General features: G+C 35.5%; 2 protein-coding genes across 2 annotated transcripts; both read left to right on the top strand.

The window, feature by feature from the left end:
- Positions 1–1,688: 1,688 nt before the first annotated feature.
- Positions 1,689–4,932, top strand: LOC132286672 (probable LRR receptor-like serine/threonine-protein kinase At3g47570). The gene has a single exon (XM_059789032.1). It carries the CDS (start codon positions 1,771–1,773, stop codon positions 4,618–4,620), a length of 2,850 nt encoding a protein of 949 aa, XP_059645015.1. The 5' UTR covers positions 1,689–1,770; the 3' UTR covers positions 4,621–4,932.
- A 1,343-nt stretch (positions 4,933–6,275) lies between these two features.
- On the top strand, positions 6,276–9,382 carry LOC132281460 (probable LRR receptor-like serine/threonine-protein kinase At3g47570). Its single transcript, XM_059783160.1, has 5 exons — positions 6,276–6,631; positions 6,788–6,844; positions 8,605–8,630; positions 8,715–9,068; positions 9,378–9,382. Exons 1-5 carry the CDS (start codon positions 6,276–6,278, stop codon positions 9,380–9,382), a joined length of 798 nt encoding a protein of 265 aa, XP_059639143.1.
- Positions 9,383–12,473: the final 3,091 nt, after the last annotated feature.

Raw genomic sequence — 12,473 nt, 5'->3', positions numbered from 1 at the left:
AAAATTCTAATATATTTGTTTGGAGTATATTTGTTTTCTTTAGTTTGCACTTTATTTTTGTTTTTTATTTTCTATTTTTTTATTTTTTATTTTTAATCTTTACTTAACCGTTGCCGGCGTCCTCCAATAGTGTTATTTTCGATCATTTTACAAAATTATTTATTTTTATATATTTATAAAATGGTTGAATAAGGGTAATTTAGTCAACTTAGGGTTTAAATTTGTCAGAGGGACCTATTTACACCAAATTGAAACTTTAGGGATGTTTTTTGCACGAGAGGGGCGTCCACCAGTAATGTCCTTTTCGGTCATTTTACAAAATTATTTATTTTTATATATTTAGAAAATGGTTCAGTAAGGGTAATTTAGTCAACTTAGGGTTTACATTTATAAGAGGAACATATTTGCACCAAATTGATACTTTAGGAGTTTTTTTGCACGTGCACTACAAACATACTTTAAGGCATTTTCTGCACTTACCTATCTATTTTACCTGGTTTAATTCAATTCCAAATTAATGATGTTATCCAAACGATAAATTAGAATTGAAAGTCAATTACATTTGAATTCCAAAGTTTATCCAAAGAGTGGATTTGGAATTAGATTACTGGGATTATAATACCTTGAAATTGCAATCCATATGCAATTCCAATTCGGTGCAACCAAACTATGGGCTTAGTGTCATTACCATTAATTTATTCTCTTGATATATTGGTCGTCTTAATTTCTTTTTTAGTTAATTTAATTACTATTAGTTTTGTAGTTATTTAATTAAAACTTGAAAAGAGTACTAAGAATTTAGTAATTATGATGGAAAGCTCCATCAAAAAGAGTATATTTAAATAAATTTATTTTTCTTTTTGCTTAATTTATTCCCCCTCTTTCTAACTAGCCACTGTACTTTTCCTTGGACAATGTTTAACTAAATTTTTTGACTTTATAAGTTACTAGTAAACTTTTAATTATTTGAAGTTCAGTTTAAGTTCTAAAATATACTAGTATGCATAATGTAATGACTAAAATAAAAAATTTATGACCATTTTGATAGCTAATATTTAATTAATTTGCAAGTACTGTTGATAAGAATCCCAAAGATCGATTTTGCCCTCTCTTCCTCTTACATGTGAGCGATTGAGGGTCCGAATTTTGTTGCATGCTAGTTTTGCTGCTTGGTGAGTTTGTAGTCCAATTGTGTGTGTGTGTGTGTGTGTGATCTTCAGCAGCTATACTGCTACTGCGCCAAGTCATAATTAATTTTTATGCACATTCAAGACAATAAGACAATAGTGGTGTTCCGCATTTTAGAGCACCTTATAATTCACTACCAAACTCATGCAGTACTCTTATACTTCATACACCAAACAATTACCAAAAAAGTTATTTATCTATTTATTTATTTTTTTAATTTTTATTCTCGTATCTTCGCAAACCAGAGGGAGAGAGGACTCAAAGGTATGGATGGGCATACCTGCTCAGGGAATTGGACATTCTACCAACCATCCACCCACAATTGTTGAATCATTTGAATATACCAACCTTTTTGTCAATTTCTACCAACCATCCACCCGCAATTGTTGAATCATTTGAATATACCAACCTTTTTGTCAATTTCAACACTTGATAGTTACGGAGTATTATTTCTTTCAATAAGTACAGTATCATTTGAATATACCAAACTTATTGTCAAACTTCCTAAAAGTGATGCTTCTTGTCAAACTAAAGCACTAATATTATCATAATGCAGGTCCGAATGTAAGGAAGGATTGGCTTATGCACTTGATCCAACTTCCCTTGTGCTCTGCTCTCAGCTTCCTTCATCTTTCACTAAGAATGGAACACAAAAATATGATTTTGACCCTATTCAATTCATCACTCTTACTCTCTTACATCCTATTTCATATGACCCTCATTTTACTGTGCCCAAATGCCACAGCTGGCGCTACTTTTGGCTTCACAAACGAGACAGACAAGCAAGCCTTGCTAGCCATCAGCGATCAAATTCTTGAGGATCCTTTCAATGTCCTCCGCTCATGGAATGATTCTATCCACTTTTGTAGTTGGAAAGGAGTCACATGTAGTCATTGGCATCAGAGGGTGACAATCCTAAACTTGTCTTCCCTGGAATTAGTCGGTTCCTTGTCTCCTCATATGGGAAATCTTACCTTCCTCAGAGGGATCCATCTCGAGAACAATAGTTTCAGTGGCACAATCCCTCAAGAAATTGGTCGACTGTTTCGGCTTCAACATCTTTCTCTTGACAAAAACTCTTTCCAAGGTGAGTTCCCTACCAACTTGACTCATTGCTCCAGCATTACTGTCATCAACATGTCTTCAAACAATCTTCTAGGAAAAATTCCTATTGAGCTAGGGTCATTGTCTAATCTCTTAGAATTGCGTCTTTCCAAAAATCTTTTCATTGGCAATATCCCACCTTCTTTGGGAAATCTTTCTGCTCTTCGCACACTTGATCTAGGTTATAACAATCTAGTGGGAAGCATTCCTTTTGAGCTTGGAAAGCTTTCTGACTTACAGTATGTTCAGTTGGGTGCCAACAATTTGTCTGGAATGGTTCCTCCTCCACTTTACAGTATCTCATCCATCTCTGTCTTTGCTCTAGTTCTCAACCAGTTAAGCGGAAGGCTCCCCAAAGAACTGGGATTGACCCTTCCAAAACTACAATATTTCTTAGTTGGCGGTAACCAATTCTCTGGGCCTATTCCACCATCATTGGTTAATGCTACAGAACTTGTTAAGTTTGATATAGGTGAGAATTTTTTTAGTGGGTATGTACCAATGAATTTGCATAGCCTTCAAAATCTAGATAGGCTAAGTATTTTTAGTAACCGACTCGGAACTAAAAAAGCCAATGACTTGAGCTTCCTTGATTCATTAACCAACTGTTCAAATCTACAAGGTCTACTTTTAGGTGGGAATTATTTTGGAGGTGTATTGCCCAATTCAATTGCAAATCTATCCACCAGTCTCACCTCACTGTGGATAAATGTAAACTACATATCTGGAAGCATACCACAGGGAATAGGGAACCTCGTCAACTTAGAATTTCTAGTATTGGATACAAATATGTTCAGCGGAAGCATTCCTGAATCTATTGGGAAAATTTCTAAGTTGCAGCGACTGTACATTTCCATAAATAACATATCAGGAAAAATTCCGCCATCTATTGGCAACATGTCTCAGTTGAGTATTCTTGGATTAGGACAAAATATGCTAGAGGGAAGAATACCTGTTTCTTTGGGTAATTGCACAAGGCTAGAAGTATTGGATCTTCAACTGAATCACCTCACTGGTGCGATACCCGAGCAAGTTATTGGACTTTCTTCTCTTACAATTGCTCTCTCCTTGAATCAAAATTATTTGACAGGACCACTGCCCTCACAAGTGGGTAACTTGAAAAATCTTGGACAATTATATCTCTCAGAAAACAAACTTTCTGGAGAAATTCCAAGCAGTCTTGGTGATTGTCGAGTTTTAGAAACCCTGCATATGGAGGGTAACCTTTTCAAAGGTACTATTCCATCATCTTTACAGCAATTAAAAGGAATTCGAGACCTAAATCTTTCTCATAATAGTTTGTCTGGACGGATTCCAAGCTTTCTAGGCGAGTTCCGAGTGATTGAATATCTAGACCTATCTTATAATAAGTTTAAGGGTGAAGTTCCAAATGAAGGAGTGTTCATGAATGTCGGTGCATTTTCAATTGTGGGAAATGACAAACTTTGTGGAGGAATCAAGGCATTGGAATTGCCTGCATGTCCCACACAAGGGGAAAGAAAAAAGCTGTTCCCCCGTAAAGTGATAATTCTTGTGACAAGTATCACTCTTTCTACAATTTTGTTGATAGCATGTGTTTCCGCTGTTTTTTACCTCATCAAAAGGTCAAAACGAAAGTCTTCCATAGATTGTCCATTAGGAAGTCAGTACCCAACACTCTCTTATGCAGAACTTCAACATGCTACCAACGGATTCTCTTCAGCAAACTTGATTGGTGCAGGGAGTTACGGTTCTGTTTATAAAGGAATTCTCAACTCTGGTGAACAAATTGTCTCTGTGAAGGTATTCAAACTTCAACTACTTGGAGCCAACAAGAGCTTCTTGGCTGAATGTGAAGCCTTGAGGAACATTCGCCACCGCAATCTGGTCAAGATCATCACATCTTGCTCAAGCATGGACTTCAAAGGAAATGATTTCAATGCTTTGGTCTTTGAGTTCATGCCAAATGGGAGTTTAGAGAGCTGGTTACACCCAACTCAATCTGTGCAGCAGGATCCAAAGAGCTTGGATTTAATACAAAGGCTGAACATTGCAATTGATGTGGCATCTGCATTGGATTATCTTCACCATCATTGTGAAACAGCACTTATTCATTGCGATCTAAAGCCAAGCAATGTTCTTCTTGACAATGAGCTCTGCGCTCATGTGGGTGATTTTGGTCTATCAAGGTTTCTTGGAGCCGCAAGAGGTAAAACCAATCATTTGCAATCTAGTTCTTCAATTGGGATTAGAGGAACAATTGGCTATGTCGCACCAGGTAATGTTCTATCACATAATTATTGCATAATTATATACACCTCCTTTTGGTACATACTCTACGACACTTGAGACTCTTTAAAGTTTTTGTTTTATTGTATTTTATTTTCTACTTTTGTGTGCGTGTGTTGTTGTTGTGGTTGTCTCAGGATTGGCATACTTAGCATGTTTGAAAGTACTATTAACTTTGCTAAGAACAATTATATATGACCATGACTTGTTGATTATCACCCAGAAAAACCTGCATATGAATTGTAGACTTGATGGTTGACTACCTGATAGAGTTATCCATGGTACAAATAAATCTTAAGTGTCTAAATAATTTTTTTCCTTAGGTCAGTCAGGTCTTGTTGAATATTGACTTTGTGGTTCCTACTTAGCATATTGGTATGTGCCTTTCAACACAATATTGGTACTATACAAAATGTATCAAAAGTTACTGCTATAGATTACTAAGGGTTTTTGAACTTTTTTCAGATATGTCATATTTTTGGGATGGAGTACAGCTTAGTATCAACCAAGTCTCTAGTTTATCCTTTGACAAGTAACTAAACCTAATAGCAATTAAATGCAGTCTGTCTTCGATTATATAGTTTAGGTGCCCCAAATCATGGTCATAGATGGTAATTTTTGGAAATTATTACCAGATCTGCTCAAAACCGGGAATATTTTAGCACAAGCCATGGAAAACGATTCCATCTACACTTCACTTTCTGCATTATAAAAAACGCAACTTCGAAAATTGATTTCATCTTCTTTATTAGTCACTTCTGCCCATAAAGTGATTAACTTGTGCACTTTGTTCCAACTTCCCTTCATGCTCATTGTCCTGAATATTTATTCGTTTCAAATGCCACAATAAGCACCACTTTTTTTTTTTTTTTGAAAGGTGACGAGCACCACTTTTGGTTTCACAAATGAGAGACAAGCAAGCCTTGTTAACCATCAAGGAATAAAATCAAGGTTCTTAGCTCATGGAATGATTCTATCCACTTCTGTAATTGGCAAGGGATTACATGTAGCCAGTGGCATCAGAGAGTGACTGTCCTAAACTTCTCTAAAAAATTAGTAGGTTCCATGTCTTTTCATTCTGGAAACCTTACCTTCCTTAAAGCGATCCAACTCGAGAACAACAACTTCCATGGCATTATCCCCCCAGAAGTTGGTCGACTGTTTCGGTTACAACATTTTTCTCTTTACACAAACTCTTTCCAAGGTCAGTTTCCTATTAATTTGACTCATTTCTTAGACATCAAAGTCATCAACATGTCAGAAAACAATTTTGTAGGAAAAATGCCTAACCAGCTGGGATAATTGTCGAATCTCCTAGAATTTGATCTTTCCAAAAATCGTTTCAGTGGCAAGATCCCACCTTCATTAGGAAATGTTTCTGTGTTTCGCAACCTTTCGCTTAGGCGTAACAACCTAGAAGGACGCACTCCTTATGAACTTGGACAGCTTCCTAACTTAAGAGTACCTTCAGCTGGCTTCTAACAATTTGTCCCGTTTGGTTCCAACCTCAATTTACTACAACATCTCATCCATCAGTTACTTTGTCCTAACTAACCACCAACTACATGGAAATCTCCCACCAAATTTGGGATTGTAGTATTTCATTTCTATGTAGTGTCAAAATATAAATCAAGCAAATAATTTAGAAATTAGAAAATATTGAAGAACATCAACAGTTTAAGCACCATCATTTGTTTCAAATTGCAGAATATGGTATGGGTGGGGAGGTTTCAACGGAAGGTGACGTGTATAGTTACGGAATTCTTTTACTGGAGATGTTTACTGGAAAAAGGCCGACTGGTAGTATGTTTACAGACAATTTCAGCCTTCATAACTATGCTAAGATGGCGCTTCCAGATGGAGTGATGGAGATTGTCGATTCTCTACTCATATTGGAAGAAGAAGATGACTCTGAAAGGACCAAACAACGCAAGATTGCTACAACAAAAGATTGCTTGGTATCAGTTCTTAGAATTGGAGTCGTTTGCTCTTCTGACTTGCCAAGAGAACGGATGGATATTACAAATGTTCTAAATGAACTCCACAAGATTAGAGAAGCATATCTTATTATGTATGGAGGAGGGGAAGGAAAGAGAGAGAAAGAGATGGAAGAAATAATTCCTAGTTAGACAATTATAGCTGGTTCATAAGGTAATGTTCAGAATAATGAGGTATATCTGAAAGATATAGTTCCACTATATGTACTTTTATCAATATTTTCTTGTAGCAATGTTTATCTTCAACTTCATGCAATTAATAAGAAGCTAATTCTTAGAGAAAGGAGGTAAATTACTTGATCATTGAGTATTAAATAATATCAACATATACAAAAAATTTCTACTATTTTTTCCAACAGAAATAGAGTAATTCTCTAAAGTTCTACAATTGCTTCATTATAGTAATCATTTCACTGGCAAAATCCCATTTTTTATTTGCGAATCTGTTCTCTTTCCACTCGAATTTGATGTCTAACAATTAATCTAGATCCTAGAGGGAAGCATTCCTGTGGAACTTGGACAACTTTCCAATTTACAATATCTCGATACCCTTCAAGAACTTTTTTTTACAGTGCTATAATAATAAAAGAATGGTACATCCACGCACAAATGGCAGAAAATGAACAAGAAAATGAGAGCGAGTAATTCACAGGACCGGTGCTTTTAATGTTGAACGGGACAACGTCGTTCGTGCCAGACGATGTGTTGGTACAGAGACACCGGTTCAGCTTCGTCGGCGGCGAAGGAATCGGCGGTGCATGGGGTGAAAAGCAGCCGGAGGAGGTTGAACGCTTTTTTCGGCAGTGAAGGAACAGTAGGCATTTGTCTGATAAGTGATAACTGATGATGATGCCGTTAGACATTTGGGCCTAGTTGCCGTAGCTATCCATTATTTGAATGTAAGGCTTCGTGCCTTTGTTCCCTGGGCCATTATTGGGCCCTGCACAGTTCTATTTATTTATTTTAATTACATTGACAAAAAACTTGCACACCTACACTTTGCCTAGAGTGGTTGATTTATCAAGATATGATTTAAGTTAAATTACTGGTTTAGTAGTTTATGTTATTTTACTGGAAGTGTTTACCGAAAAAAGCATATTGATGCATGTTCACCGGAAAAAAGGCGTATTGATGCATGTTCTAGAACAATTTTACTCTCCACAGGACCACAACTATGTATCTCTCACAAACAATTTTTGTCTCCCCAACTATGCTAAGATGGCTCTTCGATCAAGTTATGAAGGTTGTTGATGACCAAATTATACTGGAAGAAGAGAAGATGGATCAAATCACACCAAGCAAAGTAATACATGCAACATTTTTATTTTGATAAAAATAAAGCGTGAATCTGAAAGTGTGTAATTATAGTATATTATGTCAGTTGTTTGTGTAGACCACTAGACACTAAATTTTTGAGACATTGGTTAGAGTCAAAATCTACAATCCTACAACAGTCACGTGACAATATATCTATATAAAATGTTTGACAAATCAAATTCAAATTTGTTTCAAATAAATAGATACAAATATCTCCCCTTTTTTATTTTTGGTTTTTAGTTAATATCATTACTATAATTATGGTAGTTATTTAATTTGAACTTAAGAGATGGCAAACTCCATTATAAATAGTATATTTTAAAATTATTTATTTGTTAATTATATACCCACACCTAGGCTCTCTAACTAGCCAATTTACTTTCCCTTGGATAATGTTTACTGTTTAATTTTTGACTTAATAAGTTGGTACTCCTTAAATTTAGATTTTAACCCCTCGACGTGCAAATAAGCTGGCACTTTCATGTTATTTAAAATTCTCTGCTTGTGGGTGACTTTTAGTCCAATTATACATCCATGTTTTCCACTTAAATAAACCGTACCTTATCTTCTCCCAAAAATTAACTATCTAATAATTAGGAATATCTACTCCCAAAAATTACTATCTACAGTAATTATTACGCATCAATTCTTAATATCCAATTAATTTTTTTTTTTTTTTTTAACCAGAGAGGGATAAAAGTAAATTTTCTGAAATTATGACTTGGTGCAGTTGTAGTGATAAACCAGAAAATGAAGGTGAAAGGTGACTTGTTTTTAGGTGCAAATCATGGCCAAATTTATAAGCCAACCTCCCATTATTTGATTGAGTAAGCTTTGCAGAAAATGATTTCAAGGCTTTGATCTTTGAGTTCATGCCAAATGGGACTTTGGAGAGTTGGTTACACCCAAATCAATCTGTGCAGCAGGATCCAAAGGGCTTGGATTTAATACAAAGGCTAAACATTGCAATTGATGTGGCATCTGTATTGGATTATCTTCACCATCAATGTGACACAACAATCGTTCATTGCGATTTAAAGCCAAGTAATGTTCTTCTTGACAATGAGCTTTGCGCTCGAGTGGGTGATTTTGGTATATCAAGGTTTCTTGGAGGCAGCGGAGGTAAACCCGATCGGTCAAAATCTAGTTCTTCAATTGGGATTAGAGGAACTATTATTGGTTATGTCGCACCAGGTAATGTTTTGTCACATAATTATTGCATAATTACAGACACCTCCTGTCACACCCCAAATTTTAATACAAGAACTACTTGTCCTGCATAAAAAAAATCTAAGGTATAACTTCCATCAATTCTCAACATACATCCTCCATAATAGAACTACAATGAATCCCGTCATTCAACTTAACAAACATGAGAGTCTGACAAATTTTATACAAATCCATAAATAGAGGTGCAATTCCCTCTAGTAAAACAAAACATCTATGACCACTGAATCAACTCAATAAAGTTTCATAAAACATTAACTTTATTACAATAATCAGAATAAAGGAAAAACCGAGCTAAAATAAATCAATGCGTAACGAGCTAAAATCCGTTCCCATCATGTAATCCCATCACGTTCCTACTCAACGTGTACCTGAAATGTGATAATGGGGTGAGCTCACAAGCTCAGCAATAAATGCTAAACACAATCATCGTTCAGCAAATTAACCTTACCTTATATTCCTGTATATATAAGCAACTCAATTAAGTTCATTATTCAAATGTGTATAACCCAGTTAGTTATAAACTTAATAAATAACCATCTTTTATTTTTTTTTATAAATCGGCATATCTCACATGAGCCCCGGGCTCCCGTCCAATAAAATGGTGTGAATCGTATAGTCCCTGACTACCAAAAACACACGTGTGGCTGGATTGTACGTCTACTCCCCAGATGATCCCTGATCACGTCCACACAATAAGGGCTCATTAGACCCATGGCCATAACAAAAGGGTAGTGCACTCCCAAATAGGTAAGTCCCTGACCATACCCAAAAGTCATCATAGGGTTAGCCCCGGACTTCCCCTCCGACTAATCCACTTATAATCATAAATTTAGATTAATTATGCTAAAAAAATATTATGTTATCATTTAAATATCATGCCCCAACCATGACTTAGACTGACCTTTAATGATGTAGTTATTAAACTAATTATACCCCCTGCAATAATCAACTGATAAGGAAATCACAAATGAAAGTTCAAAGAAGAAAACTAGTACAGATCATCAAATCTGTCCAGTAACCAAGTTCATCAAGTGTATTCTTTACAAAGTTCATGCAAGCTTAATGATACAGATTATATAATTACAATTAATAATAGGTAAATTTATATATATATCTCAATGTACATACAAGCATTAAGCTACCATGAGTTATGCTAGTACTACTCATATATTTATAGTTCTATTACTTCAACTGATCAGTTATTGAGATCCATACTGATAATTAAATAATAGTTTTTTTTTATATATAAAACTAATAGCATTCATTTATATTTGAAGGTTACCAGATAACTAAATACAAATTTAAATACTAAATTTAAGGTTATGTTCCATGTCTAATTCAATTTCATTAAGTAAATGTAGCAACCGGCCAATTGAATCAAGTCTTTAAATTTAGTTCTAATATTTACTCAAATCTCATAATAAATGTATAACCATAAATACAATAACCCAATCTATCCAAGGAAAATATGAATAAAACTTACCTATATATATACAGATTTGTATATAAATATAAGTGACCTTGAACTCATACAATAAGTCACCATTACTGATTCTCAATGATCATGATCCAATAAGTTCCCATTCCAGTTCCAATTCGACACATATATATACTTAATATCAACATTTAATTAATCTGAATAATCCATCATAGACAACTATTATCTCAAGTGCTCCAATACAGTGCAATGTTTACCTTTAGTATAACCTACATGAACGTATATATATAGACAACTATTATCTCAAGTGCTCCAATACAATGCAATGTTTACCTTTATTAGAACCTACATGCACGTGTATATATATAGATACATCACAAATTCATCTATAATTACGTATTGCATTTTATTTATTTTTGTTTTTAATTTTTTAAAATATCAGATAGTGAATTAACAATCACCTAATAATCCACTCATCGATTTCATACATCCATTGATCATAAATTTTAATTAAATAATTGGCTAAGATTTTCTAGAACATGCCAAATTAATTTTGTAAGAATCTTTTCTTTAACAAGAAGTTGTAAACATATATAAAAATATAAAGCAAGATTAACTTGCCTGGTATAAATAATTCTTCCTTTCTACGCGACTTCCCGATTACCGTTCCTTTCCCCCGGCTACTGCAGGAAAACACGACGTCAAATCACTCTCTCTGGTCCCTTCTTCTCCCGTTATCGTGCTAATATATCTTTTTTTATATATAGAAATAAAACGTATTAGAGAGTTATAGAGATATAAGGAGTCTGGTGAGATAAATTAGTTTTTTTTTTAAATTTAAATTATTTAACAAACTTTATCACAATCACCCATTTAAATTAAAACAGAGATAACCATTAAATTATATTAAGTAAATAAATATATGATATAAATATATATATATGTATTTTACACGGGTCTTACATTCTACCCTCCTAGAAAGAAATTTCGTCCTCGAAATTTGCGTACCTTATTCGAATAGATGTGGGTACTTTCCCTTCATTTCTGACTCTAGTTCCCAAGTAGCCTCTCTCTCATCCTGATGATTCCACTGTACCTTCACCAGAGGTATCTCTGCCCGCCTCAACTGTTTCACCATACTGTCAACAATGCGAACAGGCGTCTCAACATAGGTCGTATTAGGGCAAATCTGGACCTCTGTGCAGTCAATGACCTGAGTTTCATCCCTCAAGCACCTCCTCAACATAGAGACATGGAAAACATCGTGAACAGCTGATAGTCTAGGTGGTAGAGCCAATCTATATGCCACCACTCCAACCCTCTCTGTGATCTCAAAAGGTCCAATGAATCGAGGAGCTAACTTCCCTTTCTTCCTACCAAATCTCGTAACCCCCTTCATTGGTGATACTTTCAAGAACACCAAGTCACCCACGCTAAACTCCAAAGCACGACGGCGTCGGTCTGCATAACTCTTTTGTCGACTCTGAGCTGTGCGAAGTCGATCTCGAATGATGGCAACCTTCTCCGTAGTCTCTTGCACCAACTCTGGCCCCAAAAAACTACCATCACCAACCTCAGCCCAACATACAGGTGAACGACAAGGTCTACCATAAAGTGCCTCATATGGTGCCATGCCGATACTAGCCTGATAGCTATTATTATAAGCGAACTCAACCAATGGTATGTGATCCTCCCAACTGCCCCGAAAATCTAGCACACAAGCACGAAGCATATCCTCCAACACCTGAATGACCCTCTCAGACTGGCCATCGGTCTGAGGATGAAAAGCAGTACTCAAACTCAAAGGAGTACCAAAAGCTGCTTGGAAACTACTCCAAAATCGAGATGAAAAACGAGGATCACGATCTGAGACAATAGACACCGGCACTCCATGAAGCTTAACTATGTCTCTAATGTAGATCTTACACAAT

This window comes from Cornus florida, unplaced genomic scaffold (assembly GCF_030987335.1).
Source record: "Cornus florida cultivar Cherokee Brave unplaced genomic scaffold, ASM3098733v1 CherokeeBrave_3.0.0_Hap2_Chr11, whole genome shotgun sequence".
Lineage (NCBI taxonomy): Eukaryota > Viridiplantae > Streptophyta > Magnoliopsida > Cornales > Cornaceae > Cornus > Cornus florida.
This window is presented reverse-complemented; position numbering and strand designations above follow the sequence as displayed.